Genomic DNA, 18,101 nt, shown 5'->3' with positions numbered 1-18,101 from the left:
CTTTAGTCAAAATGAAAATAAATGTCTGATGAAAGGAGCGTGTGTTCTCCTAAAACGTCACAACGAAAAACTGTTTTCTTATGCTTGTAATTACCGTAAACTATAGGAAAATAATTCTACAATGCAAGCAATGCGTACATACAAGAAAAACTATTAGTAATCATTGTACGTACTTGCAAAGTTGTTTAAAGTGTTCGGCACATTCTTCTCGAATTACAAACTATTTGAAAATTTCTCTCATTTCAGATCAATTCCCCTCTACAACCGCATCTACCTGTGGCTGTTGATCGTCGTCGGTCTGCTAGGGGGCGCTGCGTCTACGTACAGCGCCGTCAAGGACATCGTGGCGCCTGGATCGTTCACGGAACCATGTTATTGTAGATGATACATCCACGAATGGGATCGCTTAATTACTAATCATTCCCTATCATAGCTGAATGGGACGTAACTATAGTCTGCGTGATTACACTCTTCTCGCCACCGCTACAGACGTCATTACAAAGCAGCGCTGTAAAAACAAATCAAACCAGTGTAGAATTTGTAACAGGCTTACCTTCAGATCGAAGGAGATAGTAGTGCAATTAATGATGTTAACACGTCGTGTGAAAATTTCTTGCTCTAGAAATCACATTAGACACTTTCCAACTATTTCTGTTCCAGTATATGGCAACAGTGTTGACGTGACGTAGCACCTTGTGGCGCGAAGCACACATTTGGATCAGACAGTGTATAGTGTTGCGGATCAAATGTGTCATGTGCAAGATGGACATCTACTTACGGCAACTGTAATTAGCTATTTCTTTACGTATTCGTGACGTAGCAACGTGTCTGTCTTTAAACATGTATGTGTGCGTACTAACACAAAAAAGTTGAGATTAGAATTGGTGATTTGCTTGAAACAACGACAATAACAAGGAGTCCCAGTGCAGCAAGAGATATGTTGGAAATGTAAGAAAGTATGTATTCGGCTCTATTGCCTATCTTCACTACTAGTCAACTTGAAATCACAAAATAAAAGATGGCTGCGAAGCTCACCAATCTATTAAACTAACTAACTAACTCTCTAGCTTTCTTAAACCCGAAGGTTTATAACTACAGCAACACAAGACTTCCATCTGTCCATACCCTGGGTAAGATCAATCCAATCATTTTACATCCTTACCGATTTCCTTTAGGTCCATCTCAACGTTATCTCTCCATCTTCGTCTTGGCCTTCCTACTGGTCTCTTACCATCAGGTTTCCCAACAAGAATCCTGTAAACTCTTCTTTCCTCTCCCATTTGTGGGCCACATAACCTCCCACCTGTCTTTTTGATTTAGTTCTAAATTATGTAACCTTCTCCACTCACCTGTCTCCTCGTCCCTTTTAGGTCCAAATATTTTTATAAGGATTATTTTCAAACACACTTAATTTATGTTCCTCTTTTAATGTAAGGGACCAAGTTTCCCATGCATGTAATACTACAGGTAAAATTACTGTTTTGTGTATTTTAACTTTTAGTTTCTTAAATATTATACGAGGAGATAAAAGTTTATGAAGAGAAAAGTAACACTCATTACGTTTACTTTTTATTTCCTCTGTAATGTCATTTTCATTTGTTAATATTACTCCTAATTACTTGAATTTGGAGACTGATTCAAACAAGTTGTTATCAATAATTTGATTTTGATTATTACCTAACACTTGGTTTCGGCCTGTGAGCATATATTTAGTTTTATCTTTGCTAACTTCCAACCCTATCTCTTTCGCTGCTTTTAAAAATATGTTATCATTATTCTTAATTGTATTTACATCATCCCATAGTAATTGTACAGCATGTGCGTATGGTAACAATGAGTCAGGCCATTTAATTTTAGTCCTTCATTAGTTTCTTTTATCTTCCTAACAGCATATTCTAAGGCAAAATTAAAGAACAATGGAGATAATGCATCTCCCTGTCTCAATACATCATTAATTGTAAATTTATCAGACATATTAATACCTACACGAACTTTACTCTGTTTTATTATTGCATACTTTTATCGTATTAACAAGTCTCTTAGGTATTACAAACTCGACTAATATATTACATATTTTATCCCTTTTAACCGAATCATATGCTTTTTTAAAAAAAATCAATGAGTACCTGATAGACATTTTCATTATATTCCCACTTTTTCTCAAGTGTCTGTCAATTGATCTATAGTTGATCTTTTACGTTTAAATCCACATTGATATTCGCCTATAATTTTATTAACATATGGGGTTAGTCTTGTTAAAAGAATGTTAGAAAATATTTTATGTGATGATGAGAAGAGAGAAATTCCACGGTAATTATTGCAGTTCATTTTATTATCTTCTTTAAACACCAGAACAATGATGGATTATTTGTAGTGTTGCCCACGAGACGAGACTTTGACCTGTCTCGTCTCGTGGAGTCTCGTGGAAATGCTGTCTCGTCTCGAAAATATTCGTTTGTCTTATGACACATGGTCAATCTCGTCTCGTCTCGAATTTTTAAAAGCCTGTCCCGTCTCGCCCCGTGGGCAACACTAATTATTTGCACTGTTGAGGGATTTCTTCTTTATTCCATATTAAACAAATCAATTTATGAACTTGACATATTAACGAATTCCCACCATATTTAACTAACTCACCTGGAACTAAATCAATGCAGGTGCTTTGTTATTCTCTAGCCTTTTAATAGCATCTTTAATTTCAGTCAAGTTAGGTTCTGGAACTAAAGGTTCTGCTGTGTGCACTTCATTTACTTTTGATTTATCTACTACTAGAACATTTAAAAGGCCATTAAAGTAGTTCTTTCATCTATTGAAAATAACGCTTGGATAGCCAAAAATTCACCGTTTTTATCTACCATGCCTTTCTGACTTCATTTACACATTTACACATATATAAATCTCTGATACTTTTATTTTTGCTGTTTGTTTCAATTTCGTTAATTTTACTTTTCAAGTAATCTCCTTTTTTACTTCTAAACGTGCGGTTAACTTCTCGCTTTATTCTATTATAATTGTTTAAATTTGTATCATCAGAGTTATTTAACCACTTAAGTCTAGCCTGAATTCTCATTTCTATTAGATTGTAACATTCATTATCAAACAATGGCTTACTCTTTCATGGTTTATGGTATCCTATACTTTCATTAGCTGCTGCCTTCGTGGTCGTGCGGTCTAATTGGTATAATAAACGCTTTGCCATTAACTTTCGCAAATCTAGGATTTAAATCTTGGTCTAAGGTGCTGTGTTTTGGGCTCCGAGTGCGGAACGTCATGGGTTCAGTCTTTGGGTTTTCGGCCTGTGTATAGGACCGGTGGCAACTTACAATCGTGAGGAAATTGGGGAGCTACAAAGTGAGTAATGTAATCCGGTTACGGAAATCTCCTATAACGGCTGAGGGTTCGACGTGCTGACCCTACGTCACCTCATTGCTGGTTGAAATCTCCACACCCCTAGGTAGGATTGTGGGAGGGAGACTGGCAGTCGGGAGATAGACAAAGGCCCTTCAAGGGCTGTCGAGCCACGGGTTGTTGTTGTTGTTTTTATATTATTATTATGATTATTAAACTTACGTCTTTTGTTATGTCCAGTGCTTGAAACTAACGAGTTAGTTGTAACTTAGTTACAAGTACAAGAACCTAAAGAGTTTGAAGTTACGCAGAGAAAAAGTTGGCTTGGATTTGATTTGATTTAGTTTATTTTACTTCGCGTTTTTGTGCCTCTTGGCTAATTTGCGAAGATGGAGATGAGTGATGAAATGATGAAATTGATGAATGGACATTCACAAACAACCAAGCCCGACCGGGATTCGAACCCGGGACCCTTGGCGTCGCAGCGCGATGTGCTAACCACTCGACCACAGGGTCGGGCGAAGTTGGCTTGGAATAACAAAAAGTATTTGTAGTAACAAAATATTTGTTTAATTAAGCGACAAACAACTGATTATTCACCAGGAACAATAGATTTTGGAAACATTTTTTTTTCTCTGCTCTCCACAAGTTTTTATTACTTAATTTTGGATAATTAGATAGGTATAAGTATAAATGACCAAGCTTGAGAAGCACAAATCTTATTCTGTTCAGTGTAAAATGAAAATTTTAGGGGAACTGGAACCCTGAGCTCCCCTGTTGGATACGTACCTGGGAAAACACGCACTTCAGAAGAAACTGAAGTTTTCCTTTTCAGGTTTTTTTTTTTTTTTTTGGTTGAAGTGATGAGGTGTACCCTTGCCTAAACACTCTCTCCAAAGTTACTGTATGTTCCGAAAGATGGCACAATTAGCGGTGATTTTACTGCCATCTCTTAAGCAACGCAGAAACTAACTGGAAGCACTACTAATAGAGGAAAAACGCGATTTTAGGGAAATATGAGACATTGAGAGAGAACAATTATGGAGAAAGAAAGGAAAGGGGGAGAAATAAAGGTAGAAAAAAGAGAAATTGGAAAGCGATGGGAAGAAAGAGAAACAGAAAAAGAAAGAGGAAATGAAAGGAGATAAAGATAAAAATAAATGATGCATAACGAGTGTTTTTTACACACTCAGGAATGAACCTACATTTTAAAATGGGATCCACTGGCGTACCCAAGTGGGTGTTGGTGGGGACATAACCCCTCCCTTCTGCCCAGTGTTCCAAAAAAATTGAAGGTCAAAGACAGGAAAGGATGAGAAAATGAGGGCTGACTACTAAAAAAGAATTGTAAGTACCCGCCCTTTTCGAAAATCCTGGGCACGCCATTGTTGGGATCCAAACTACTGTACAACAGAGAAAGAAATGGGAAATGAAAGGAGAGAAAGAAATCTACACCCCCATATACGTACACACACACACACATACATACATACATACATATATATATATATATATACATAAATTATTATGATATGGATATAAAGTTATTAAATATAAAAATCAATTAATTACTAAATATTTTTTAAAAAACATTATTATTAAATACACATAAAGTAAGTAATTAGTTACTTTTATATATATCAGATATGTGTAAAGTAGCAAATTAATTCCTTTACTAACTGGTTAAAGATGTCAATAAATTACGAAATAGTTTTGTTATGTACAAGCTTTTGTTTAGCTTTTGTATTAATACAAAACTATTATAATTTATAATTATGTTTGACTTGCATTCTTCTTTTATTGCACGCATATTGTTATTGGTGTAGACAGAGTAATAATCTCTTGAAAAAGAGAGAAAGCATTCTGTACTCACTATTTTGTGTGTTTTCGATATTATCCTTAGTAAAATACATAAGAAGTAAATACTAATTGCTTATATTTTGTTGTTACAAGAAAAACTCTTCCCCCCGGGAAATTTTTGGTGGGGGGATCTTTGAGGTCAAGATTGTTGGTGGGGGGAAATCGCCCCTGTCCCCCAGGATTTCGCACCCTGCCTCCACCTTCGGCCGTGATCAAGAAAGTGTTGGGCTCTAACTCCACATCCCCTATACGCCTTCATGGTTCTGTGCAAAACACAGGGGAGCACTTTACTTTTACTTTTTTACACATCATAGTGCAAGTACTTGTATGATCAAGTGGATGGAAATAAATCAGTCAGTCAATCAAGACATACAGTTTAAAGTGGAATCGAAACCATTGTGAAAGTGTCTGCACCTTGTATCGAACCCGAGCGATGACGTTACTACTACGCTCTCAGAGCGAAAGATTGATTGATTAATTTGCTTTGATTATTTTACTTCGAACCTGGAACCTCTGGCGATATGCTAAACACTCCGCCACGGGGGCCGGCTCAGAGCGAAAGAGTTTGGGAGATTTCAGACTAGGGCTGCCATACCGGACATGTCCTCTTTTCGGATCCTGAAATTTGCATCCGGGCAGGTTTTTACTTTTATCCAATCATCATAGGTCAGAGATCACGAAGTTACAACTTTTCGAATCATTAAACGTCTGATGTTGGCAGTACTGGACGATGCGCTAAGCGTTAGTCGTTTGTTGTTACAGTTTCAAGTTCCGGGCCGCGTCCGAATCGGCATCAGATGTCACCTAGAGCACCGTTCCATCCGGGGACTCAGCCAACCTCCGTTGTCCGAATTCGCTGCAGACGTGGAGTCGGAGGGGAGAGCAGAGAGGCGCGACAGATGCACGCTTGAATTCGCTGTGACCCTGCGCTTGGCAGCCATATTCTAACTTTCACTTTGTACAGACAACATTTACTGATTAGACGATGTAAAACTCAGTGATACTTTAACATTTTATCGATAATACTGAATGTAGAAAAATTATAAATGATGAAATAGCATGTTACATTTTTAATATGAGTAGTAAATAGGTGGAAATCATTGTGATGTTTGTTTGGCGTCTGCCTTCTGCTTCCGTGCGGTGCGCCTGCGCCCCAGAGCGCGGTGGGTGAAGTTCGGGCTGACACCTGGCGGGAAAAGTGACAACCATACTACAAGGGGACATGCAGATTCGGACGACTTGGACGTGACTTCAACGGCACGCGAGAACAACGGGAGAGAACGGTACGGAGCGCTTGCCAATCCGGACACGGCCCCGGTCGATGTGATTTCCGCGTCATTGGATTGTTCGTGTTTCGAAGTGGAAGTTAGAGTTTGCGAACACGGTGTAAGTTACTATGCTCTTTTCAGTTGTTACGGCGTGCGCTCTAGAAGCTGGCAGGGGTAGTGGAGAGCGGGGAAACGACCTATCCAGCGCAACGAGACAGCCCCGTTAGAGAGAGAGACTGCAGCGTTGCCAGAGTAGCGGGAAAGAGGAGTTGAAATCGAAAGAACCATGAAATACAGACGTCCCATTGTTCGCGTATGGCCTGAGAATGCGTATTATCCCCATCTTGCGGTCAGTAGAATACCGATAAGTGTATGATATCAAGTGTATACGTTGTAGGAATTCTTTCCAACTGTACCGAATGGTAGCTAGCATTGTCCATTACAATCACTGCGTCTTTGATGTTCCTTTCGTCAAGCGTATCTAAAAACCGCAAAAACCACTGAAAACTAATTTACATTCCTGTAGAAAACCAGTGTAACTGGAACCTACGTGACAAACAATAATGCGCCCACCTTTACCCACGGGCACTTTTAAACCCCCTGTACCCTCTTTATTTTGCCACATTTTCGTTGGGCCGTAATTCTGATGTATGTACGTTTCATCTAAATAAAATACCTATATAGGACAAAGGTTCCTTATTTTTTAGAAGATGCATTTTTCGCAAAAACGTTACTCTGGCTGTAACTATATCGGCTCTCTCCATCAGAAATCGTCTACCGTCATTGCTCTTTTTGTACTTGAACCCCATAGGCTTCAGTATCCTTCACTACGACGAAACTCTCCACTGAAAGCTTATTTGTGTATGCAAATCAACGAAAACTTGTTCAGTGTTGGATATTCACCCTTTACATAATACCCGAGAATGATTATTCTTATTATATCTTTATCGCAACCGTCGATTGCCTTTCTGATACTGTTCCTTTTGATTCGTTTGCGCGGTGATTCAAATGACGTGGAACCCGACGCCTCAAGACTGTCTTTGCCTTCCCTAACAATATACTGCACAGTTCGCGTCACAATGGAACAGCGAGAGTACAAATAAACGTCACATCACATGCCACATACACGTTTATCGAAGAAACAATGCAGTTAGGCAATACACGACGCGACAACAATTACTCCCACGTATGTTAATCCTACATTCCACTCATAACAAACAGGAATCAACACTGGGGCAAAAGACCATCATCAACGCGGTGAATTGGCAACACAGCAACGTGCAGAACGAAGTTAGCGCTGCAGCTTCCTCCCGCAACTGCGTAACTCTCGGCTCCACCGCTAGGTGGTCTGTTCTCTGGTTGGTCAGCGGCATGTTCCCCGCTCCCCACTTCCCCTGCCAGCTTCTAGAGCGCACGACGTAAGAACTGAAAAGAGCTATAATATGCCTAAAAGAAAGTGCAAGTTTACTAATGAGTTACGAGAAAAGTATTCATGTTTTAGACGTGGTAGAGACGATTTTGAAGGCGAGTGAATGGTTTGTAAACACGGTACATCTGGGTCTGTGACAAACAAAGGAGGGCTAGACTCCCAAGCACACGTGGAGTGCGAGAAGCACAAAACAGCCGTCAGAGGCATGGACGCCCGCAGGATTTTTTCCAGGGAGGGGCAAGGAAGGTATTTTTTTCCAGGGGGGGCAAACAAGGCAAATTTTCCCCAAAAATAGTGTTGTACGCTAAAAAAACATTGCTTAAATTTGAATTTATGGTGTTCATGCAATAATTAACACATATTATTGTCGCTAAAATGAAATTATATGTGTGAAATACATATTTTTTGGTTGACTTTTTTGGTTGCTTCATAAGTTACCTAGCAACAATTTACAAATAAATAAATAAGTTTCTTATGGGAATTTCAGCCCATTATCAAATTTTGATATTACCGAGAAAAGAGTTGGGTTAATTTAACTCCTACATTTTCCATGGTGCGTTTATTTTTATAACTGGAGTCAATTCAACTGAACCAATTATACAATTGGCAATCACAGCTGTTTCGTGTGCTGAAACTGTTATTTAACTTTATGCCGCAAAATAAAATCTTTTTTTTGTTCCCCAGTGTTATCATTCACTACTACGGAAAAGATGGTAACAATATAGGACTTGACAGAATTTTAGGTAAGGGGATATTTTCCCGTTTCATTGAAGGGTGCAAGAAGTCCTAAAGTACCGACGCACCCAAAACTTTTATATCAATCAATCAACACAGGACTGGAACATTCTGATCACCAGTGGTCAGAAGTAGCGAGCTACTTGTAGCGTCGCTTCTGTAGCTAGCTACAAAATTTGTAGCTGTAGCTGTAGCGACGCTACATTTTGAGAATTGTAGTTGTAGCGATAGCGAAGCTACAAAATTCCTGTAGTTGTAGCGAAAATTTCGCTACAGCTACATTTTTCTTAGCATTTTGAGGTGAATTTTGAAAGTGGCAACAGCGTCAGAAAAAATCGACAATAACCCTTAATTTTGCAGGAGGTTCATAAATACAGTCTATTACATGGAGATACAGATTATCTAGATTGTAGATTATAGATATCTGCGTAATTTATTTAATTGGTATCTGAATAATTCAGATATCCAGATAACTAACTGACATATATGAATACATTCCTGCTAGCAGCTACTTTTTTTTTAGCTGCATCGCTATTTTGGGGAGAAACATGCCTCGTTTGCTGCACCACTGGAAAAAGTGCCTCGTTCGCGTCACCCCCGGAACAAATATTCATGGTGTAAGAGACACCAAAATGTCATTAATTGCTGCGTAAGACACAACTTGCAGTGCAAAAACGAGCGATGGATTTTCCACTGCACTGACAAGGGAATAGTGCCAGCAATAAATGGCTCAGTACGTTAACAGCATTGATCATCGTCAGTATATAGGATCTCACCAGCAGGAAATTATTGTTACGAGAATGATAGAGTTTCTGGAATTACAATTATTTTAGCGATAGTATTTGTTCACAAATTTTAAAATTGCAATACGTTTAGAACACTCAGGTTTACACGACAGTTTCCTCAATAATTTTATTGTATTGCAAAAATTATGTACGAGTTATTGACTTTCCTGCAGAAACGACAATTTTCTTTAGTTAATATACTACATAGTTTTCAAATTTCTGTATTTCTCCTACTTTTGCGTCACTTTTCTGTAACTTTTGCTAATCTGACATCATCATCATCATCATCCTTCGCTGTTTCCTGCCTCTGGCTGGGTAGGCATAGAAGTCAAGCCTCTCCATTTTTTCCTGGTCTTCCACCACTCCTCTTTTTCCACGTGTTCCAATCTTGCCCTCTTCTAACACTCTCCACTATCTGCTCTTTCCACCGACATCTTGGCCAAGGGGGAGACCTTATTCCCACTCCTTGTGCATTGTAAGCTCCAGTGACGTGCGGTGACGTCTACACTTGGGGTAGCAGTCAGTGGCGTGCTCAAGGGGGAAGTGTTGGTGTGAGTCACACCCCTTCTCCCTTTAGGGCCCAGTATTCCTAAAGAAAAGTGCACGTACATTCGAAAATAAAAAACTATTTGATTTTACTTTAAGCCAGAGATCCTGGGTTCCAATCTCGGCTTGGCCATGGATATTCTTTGTGTGTGTCCCTTTATCAATTTTATCGTACCAAAAGTGGCGAAAAAGCAAAGTAAAATAAACCAAATCATGCAATCAATCAATGATTTGATTTTTGATTTTTGTTCCTTAGCGTCGCTTTTTTTGTCACATTTGCTTAATTGCGAAGATGATACGATAAAATTAATGCCCAGGTCTGGGTTCGAACCCGGAACTCCTGGTGTCGTAGCGCGCTGTGATAACAACTCCCCCACGGTTGGTTGATTTGGTGCTTAAAGTGCACTTTGTGCACAGAAACAAAATAGGTAAGAAAACACAACACACTTTTTTGTAGTTTCTTCAATGATATTATGACAATCAGTTTTTGTCACCTACTTTTTTTATCCTAGGTTTTCGTTATTTTATATTTTTCTGTAACCTTCGTATCCTCGTGAAGCTTCGGTAGAAAAACACCACGTTTCTGAACCTTTTGTGTTTCTCTGCTTTTGTCGACTTTTCCCCCTTTCGGTCGTAGGAGCTCGGAACCAACAATGTGCTGTGATAAATCCTTCACTGTTTTTGAGCGACTTTTGTGCATTTGGCGACGGACAGTCAACTTGGGAGGCCAATTACTGAAGGAACATGTTACGTACCGGATGAGGGTAGAACTATTCTTTTCACCCCATTTTAACGCAACACGTGTGCTTGAAGAAGCTGGACCAGGCACAAAATGGACGCTTGACCACCAACGTCGTAACTTCAGATTCCCGCGCCTAAAAGTCAGTCCGTTGTATTCGAAGTTTCAAGCTGTCTTTATATAGTGGCAGAACGAACAAACAAGTACAGTCTACCGCCAGTTTTCGAACCGACAACACCTCTGCGACAGTCGGAGTAAAGATTCGGGACTTTGTCTTTTTTCTACCGCGCCGTGTGTTTTAACCTGCGTGAGTGAGTGACAGTGACTAGTTGTACGAATACGCAGTGTTAATTAGTGACCTGTGCACTGGATTCGCGTTATTCGTTTTGTGACGAGGAACATTAATACCACTATGGCGGGCTAATCACGAGAGAAGGAGGGCCTTGGGTCTTCCTAGCCTGCATGAAGCCGACAACGCAGCAGATCATCGCTCAGCGTCGCGACGCCACACCACTAAAACGCCGTCACAAACACCACATCGCCACAAATGACGCTCACAGCCCGATTAGAAGCCATGAAATGATACCGCCGAAAGCCGCCAGTCCAGACGCCGACGCCCGACGAGAATTCTACGGAGAGAGAAAGAGAGAGAGAGAGAGAGAGAGAAATTGGAAGATGAAGCGACACCAGCCCACACTTAGATCTACCGTCTAGAAGAGAAGATTGAGATAATGAAGCGACACCTACTGCGTCTTGAGACGACGCCGACGTCCCGCGTGAGATTAGCAGCGAGAATCCACGAGTACCCCCGGTAAAGGAACTTCGCCCGTTTTTCGCCGTCCCCCCAGAAAGAGAGAGAGAGAGACGATGCGAAGCAATTAATCGCTCCATTACGAGGCCGACAAGATGATCGCCGTGATGTAGAAGCTTAGAAGGAAGGTGTGTCCAAGAAGATTGCGAAGTGCCGCTACAAAGAAGTAGCGTGGGGAAGTGTTAGTGTTGCAAAGAGGACCGCGGATCGACGTCCCGCCGCCGTTTAGAGGACTACGGTAAACGTCGCTGAAACGTCTAGAACGCCGAGATGGTATAGTATACTACTGTTAATTTTCTATATGTGTGAGTGATCATCTACCCAAGCCTCCAAAGATCGGCCGTCGGATGAACAGATACCAGTCTTTAAAATTAAAAGTCGCAAAGGTATTGATTATAATAATTTCTCGCCAGCATCATTTAAATTTCACAATTGCTAATTCGGAAGAGATATTCACAGCATACTGTTGTTTTTCCACGCTCTGCGCCGAACTGTTGAGTAATATTTTTGTTTATGTCACCTTATATGCTTTACTCGGTAATATTTGATTAAAACTGCATAAATCGTGTATCTATTGCAGAAATCATCCCTCAAGTTTGCTAAGTGAGGAAGTAAATTAACTGCGTGCTATTTTAATATATATTCATACACAAGTGTCTTCATTTTTTCTGTAAACATGTATGCCTTGCAGTTGATATCTATTTTGCACGAGTTGCGTGCCCTGCCTAATGTTACTGAAGTTCCAAGGCGCATTAGTAATAATTTAAACAATAATTATTTAAACGTTTTGGTAAATTGCAAGAATAAAAGGTTTACGTGTCATGCCCGTTGGCAGAATGTAATGAGCACGCGCAGATGAAAGTTTAGTATCTTTAATTCTAAGCACATTAACGTCTTCGGACGCAGTTTAATATTCCTATGAAAAACTAAATATTGCATGGTGTCTAAAAAGGGCCAATGTACTTATCTTAATGTAATTATTCCCCTGCGGTATGAGAGAGTGTGTGAATGCTTGAATGATAGTGAGGGGTTGTGTAATGTGTCTATTTTTTGTGTGTTATATAATATACATTATTGTTATATATGATTTGACTATGATTTGTGTTTAAACATATAGTATACTTATCCTCATAACTGGTGGTATTTATATTTTAGTTCAACGTTAAGTCAGCAAAGCATTTCTGCTGGCTAACATCAATTATTATTATTATTGATTATTATTATTATTATTCAACGTCACTTTATGCACGAGTCGGCTATTCGTCGGGGGTAAAAACCGATCCGGTCACACGTACCCTGGAATCAAAACCGTTAGCTGGGCCCGACACCTAGGAAGGGGACTTCGGTCTCCGGACTAAGTGTCAAACATAGGTCATGTAATAAAGGTCCCGGTGAGAATATTCATTTGACTTTTTGAGTTCTGAGATACATTTGTCATTCCAAATTATTTTCATTATTCACTGCAACACATAGGACAAGAATGCGCACTCATCACGGGTTCGAATCCTGGCCTGGATTGTTCAAATGAGGTCCCTTCATCAATTTCATCATATCATCACTCATCCTCATTTTCGCGATAACCAAATGTGGCAGAAAAGCGAAGTAAAATAAACCAAACCAACAACAATATGAACACGCGTTCTCTTGCCCAAATAATTACATCCGTATTTATGACTGTTAGAGGCCAAGATTAGTATATTTAAATAAAAAAAACTACTAAAACGAGAGAGAGAGAGAGAGACAGAGCACACATTTGTAATTTAATCATTATATGTTCCATATTTGAAAAAAAAGAAAGACAGCATAACATTATTGTCTGCACATAACACGTTCTCATTTCATAAATAATAAAACTACATCCCATATTATACATACATATTGTACAACGTGTAAAAGGTTGTGTAAATATAGAGAACATAAGTACTGCAGAAAATTTTACCCTGAGTTCTTTAGAGGATTTACAAAAAATCTATGAGAAAGCAATCCCCTATCTGTCCTATAGGAGATAGACTGGGCGACCTGAAAGCACGGGCTTTCAACCATTGCAGAGGGGGGCGAGGGGACAAGAGAGGTAGAGGTAGAAATCTTCCTTTTCCTTGGGCCGGCCGTTTCTACCTGGAAACTGGTCAGGCGGAAGAAGAGCGAGCTAGGGTATCCAGCCAGCTTTGCCCGCGGAGAACACCGATGGACGAGAAGAGCGTGGAAAAAAAGGTGTTGCATATGAGCTGTGGTGGCTTTAACAAGACAATAAATATTGTGATTTGAATATAATTCGAGATGTGAGATTGATTGATCTATCTCTGCTAGACTAGCTACTCCTCAGTGCACGTCACTGGTAAGCTCTTACTGGTAGTCTTTCTGCATCCATCCTCTTCATGTGTCCGAACCATCTCATCTGTGCCTGATCTATTATGTCCTGAACCTTCACTACACCCACTGTCTGTCGGATCTCCTCATTTCTTAATTCTATCTCTTCTAGTCTTCCTCAAAAGACTCCTTAAAAATTTCACCTCCACTGAATGCATCTTTTCTTTGTCTCTCTATGTCATTGTCAAAGTCTCTGCTCCATACGTAACTATTGGCACATAGTATGTGTTATATATTACCTTCTTGCATTGCATAGGCACATCCCTGTTCCATATTAATCTTCGAATGCTTTGATATAGTCCACCACCCATTTGTCCTCTTCTGTTTACCTCCTCATCTATTCTTCCACTTCTCTCAATCATGACAATGAGGATGAATGGTTTATTTAATTATTCTCTTATCTATAGTCGCTTTCTGCCACTTTCGGCTAATTGTGAGAACGAGGAAGAATGATGAATGATGAGCAGTGTGGGGAATAGAGGAGCAGGAGGATCTCATCCTCCCAACTTGGCGTCTTTCCTAGTTTTTGTTTTGAGTCCATTTTATGCATAGATAAGCTGATCGAGACTGGATCCTAACCACTATGTGCCTCCACTGGGTATCGAACCTGGGGCCTTTTTGTAGTCAAAGGGCTCCAGGTACTTTTCATTCAAAATGCTGACTTCATATCAGTCTATAAAAAATGAAATATTTATTCTCAAGAAAAATATGTTGATGTGAACATAAATACGTAATCCTACCAAATTTTATTTGTGTATAGTTGTAATAATTAATTTGGGTAACACCCTAATTGCAATATTCATATATCGAATTTGAATTGATATGCCACTTGCATGGGTATGGTATTCTCAAAAGCTATAGTAAAAATAAGTAACTGAAGTAACACTGCTATCAAAATTATCGAATGACTGGAATCATGATAATAAATAACAGAATCTATTTACCAGTAGTAAGGGATTTTTTTAATACCCATATGTTTGTTTTCATTTTTTTATGCAGAAGTAGCGAAAAAAGTAGTGAAGTAGCGAATAGCGGACAGGAGTAGCGTAGCGAGCTACTTTTTGTTAAATGTAGATGTAGCTGTAGCGAAGCTACATTTTGGAAGAGTAGCTGTAGCTGTAGCGAAGCTACTTTTAAAATGTAGCGTTCTGATCACTGCTGATCACACCAAGAAGAAAAAATAAAACAGAATAAGTTAACCAGAAAACATAGCCTTTTCCATTATTATAATGTAGTAGCAGAGTGGCGCAGTGGAAGCGTGCTGGGCCCATAACCCAGAGGTCCGTGGATCGAAACCACGCTCTGCTAATGTAATTTTTTTTTTCAATCTATGTCCCCTCATTTCATTAAACAAAACTAAAATATAAGCAATTTTGCATCACGAGTAACAATCGAGAAAACGTATTGCAGATATTTATTTCGAAAAAGAGACGTTTCATGATTCCTCTAATTCGAGAATTTGATTACCGAACTCTTATGGTTAAATAGTGTTGGTGCATTCATCGATGATCACGGCTGGTCAGATTCTCTTTATATTTCCTTCCTTTTTCCATTTTCTGTCTCTTTCTATTTTCCTCCTCCGTTTCTCTTTCTTTCCAGTTCCTTTCTCTCTCTCCTTGTTTCTCTACCTATTCTGCCTTTTCATCTTTTCCTCTCTGACCCTCTTATTTCTTTCAAACTTCTTTTCTTACCCTTTTTCTCTAATTCACTTCTTTCTCTCTTGTTCCTCTGTTTACTTATTTCTACCTTACGTTTCTTCTTCCCCCTCTTATTTTTCTATTTCTCTTTCTTCCTCTTCTTTCTCTCTCTTTCTTTGTTTCTGTTTACCTATTCACTCTAACCTTGTTTTCTACTCCCTCTTTATTTGTTTATCTCTTCCTCTGTTTCTCTCATTCATCTCTCCCTATCTTTTCCTTTCCTATTCCCTTTTCTATCTTCTTTTCCTTCTATACCTCTCTTATTTGTTTTCTTATTTCCTTTCTTACTATGTTTCCCTCGTTCATATCTCTCTCTTGGTTTCTCTGCTTCTCTTTCTTTCCTTCTTCCCCTTATTTTTCCTCTTTGCTTTCTTCTTCTTATCTCTCTCTCACTTTGTTTCTATCCTGATTCTATCTTTTTACTTTCTTTCTAATTTATTTTCTCCTCCTCTTCCCTTATTTGTTATATTTCTTCCTTTGTTTGCCAATTTCTGTCACTTTCTCTCTGTCTTTACTCAGAGTGGCTAGTCACCTTGAATTCCTGGAATTATGCGTGAATTATTGGCTCCAGGAAATATGCGTGAATTCTGAATGAATATTTCTTCATAGACTTGAAAAATGGCAACTTTTATTAATCCAAATCCTATAGGCAAATTTTTCACAGCTTAGTTTTAATTTTCATATAGGAAGGAAAAGAAAGCTGCATGGAAAATAAAACAGAATTCTCTCACTCCGTTTGCTTTGTTTGTGTCCTTTGCAGAACATCTATCTGACAGACGGAAGATTATTGCAAGATGAGATATCTTGAAGTTGATTAATTAAATTTGAGTTTACAATTCTTATACAATTAATAATTATTCGTAGTTTAGTATATTCCGTAACATTTGTGACTTGAGTTTGTCTGAGTATGTCGAGTCTGAGTATGTGAAATGAAAAATGTAAACTCCTCGCCTTAAATTAAATATTTAAATTATATCGTTTATTTATTAATTTAATTGGAATTTTTTGATACATTATTGAATTGATTGATTGATTGAATTTTTGTTTCAAGTCCACTTTATGCACAGTAAGGCTAATCGGGACTGGATCTACAGTTTAAAGTGGGATCCGGGTATCAAACCCGGGACCTCTTGATTACAAGGCAACAACGCTACAACTGCGCCATCGGGGAGGCTCTTTTGATACATTAGAATTAATATATTATTGTTAATATAGTTTCTGTGCATATGTGTATGTGGTGAGAGGCATGGGCGTCCGGAAGGAAGTGCAAGGGGGGCCGTGCCCCCCCTGGAAAATGAAACTCAACCAAACATTATGTATTTCACACATATAATTTCATTTTAGCCACAATAATATGTGTTAATTATTGCATGAACACCATTAAGTCAAATTTAAGCAATGTTTTTTTCGGGAACAACACTATTTTTGGGGAAAATGTGCCTTGTTTGCCCCCCTGGGAAAAAAATTACCTTCCTTGCCCCTCCCTGGAAAAAATCCTGCGGACGTCCATGGTGAGAGGTGGTAATACGTAAGGTTGAAATAGAGAAAACATCTGCTTGTAGCTTGAATTTTTGGAAAGTTCGCCTTGTACGGGCCTGCTCACGGTGGGCCCATCCAGTGGCTCCGCCTACACCTCTGCTACTTTCACGAGTACATTCAAAAATATATCACTTAAGCAAACTAACTGTCTCCATTTTGGTTCACGAAATCGATATCAATACAACTTTCTACATTTTCTTCTTGGAGGTGGAAGAATTTTACTCTCTCGTTTTTTTAGGTTAAAATTTTATTCATTATTTTCTTTTATTTAATCATATAAATTTTAAGGTAAAAGAGAATATATTTACTGAGCCGGGCAATAGTCTTATCCAAAATCGTAAATTAAATCCACGGAGAGACTGTAAGGAGTTTCTTTATGTACATCTAGGTCTATGTACTTAGAAGTAATACTAACAAAAATGAAAATGATATTAAAGAGGAAATAAAAAAAGGCTTAATTTTCTCTTCATAAACTTTTGTCTTCTCATTTAATATCTAAGAAACTAAAAGTTAAAATATACAAAACAGTAATTTTGCCTGTATTATTATATGGATGCGAAACTTGGTCCCTTATATTGAAAGAGGAACGTAAATTGAGAATATTTGAAAATAAGATCCTTAGGAAAATATTTGAGCCTAAAAGGGATGAGGAAACAGGTGAGTGGAGAAGGTTACATAATTTAGAACTACATAATGTGTATTCATGTCCAGATATTATTAGAATGATTAAATCAAGAAGACTTAGGTGGGCAGGCCATGTGGCACGAATGGGAGAGGAAAGAGGAGTTTACAGGATTCTTGTTGGGAAACCTGATGGTAAGAGACCAGTAGGAAGACCAAAACAAAGATGGAGAGATAATGTTGAGATGGACCTAAAGGAAATTGGTAGGGATGGAAAGAGAGTATAATAGATCTTGCTCAGAATAGGGACAGATGGAAGGCCTGTGTTGCTGCAGCCATGAACCTTCGGGTTCAAG

At 38.8% G+C, this 18,101-nt stretch overlaps 1 protein-coding gene and 1 non-coding gene across 2 annotated transcripts in view; both read left to right on the top strand.

Annotated features, from left to right (window-relative positions):
• LOC145999961 (uncharacterized) overlaps nucleotides 1-1,218 on the top strand; it is a 29,654-nt gene extending 28,436 nt beyond the window's left edge. Inside the window, exon 8 of the mRNA XM_083137251.1 lies at nucleotides 247-1,218. Coding sequence (XP_082993377.1) covers nucleotides 247-385 — 139 coding nt within the window. The 3' untranslated portion in view covers nucleotides 386-1,218. The remainder of the gene's footprint in view (nucleotides 1-246) is intronic.
• Nucleotides 1,219-15,124: 13,906 nt separating this feature from the next.
• On the top strand, nucleotides 15,125-15,196 carry TRNAM-CAU (transfer RNA methionine (anticodon CAU)). The gene has a single exon. It is a non-coding gene; the product is annotated as a tRNA-Met (tRNA).
• The last annotated feature ends 2,905 nt before the right edge of the window (nucleotides 15,197-18,101 follow it).

Source organism: Lepisma saccharinum, chromosome 16 (assembly GCF_977018435.1).
Source record: "Lepisma saccharinum chromosome 16, izLepSacc3.1, whole genome shotgun sequence".
Classification (NCBI taxonomy): domain Eukaryota; kingdom Metazoa; phylum Arthropoda; class Insecta; order Zygentoma; family Lepismatidae; genus Lepisma; species Lepisma saccharinum.
This window is presented reverse-complemented; position numbering and strand designations above follow the sequence as displayed.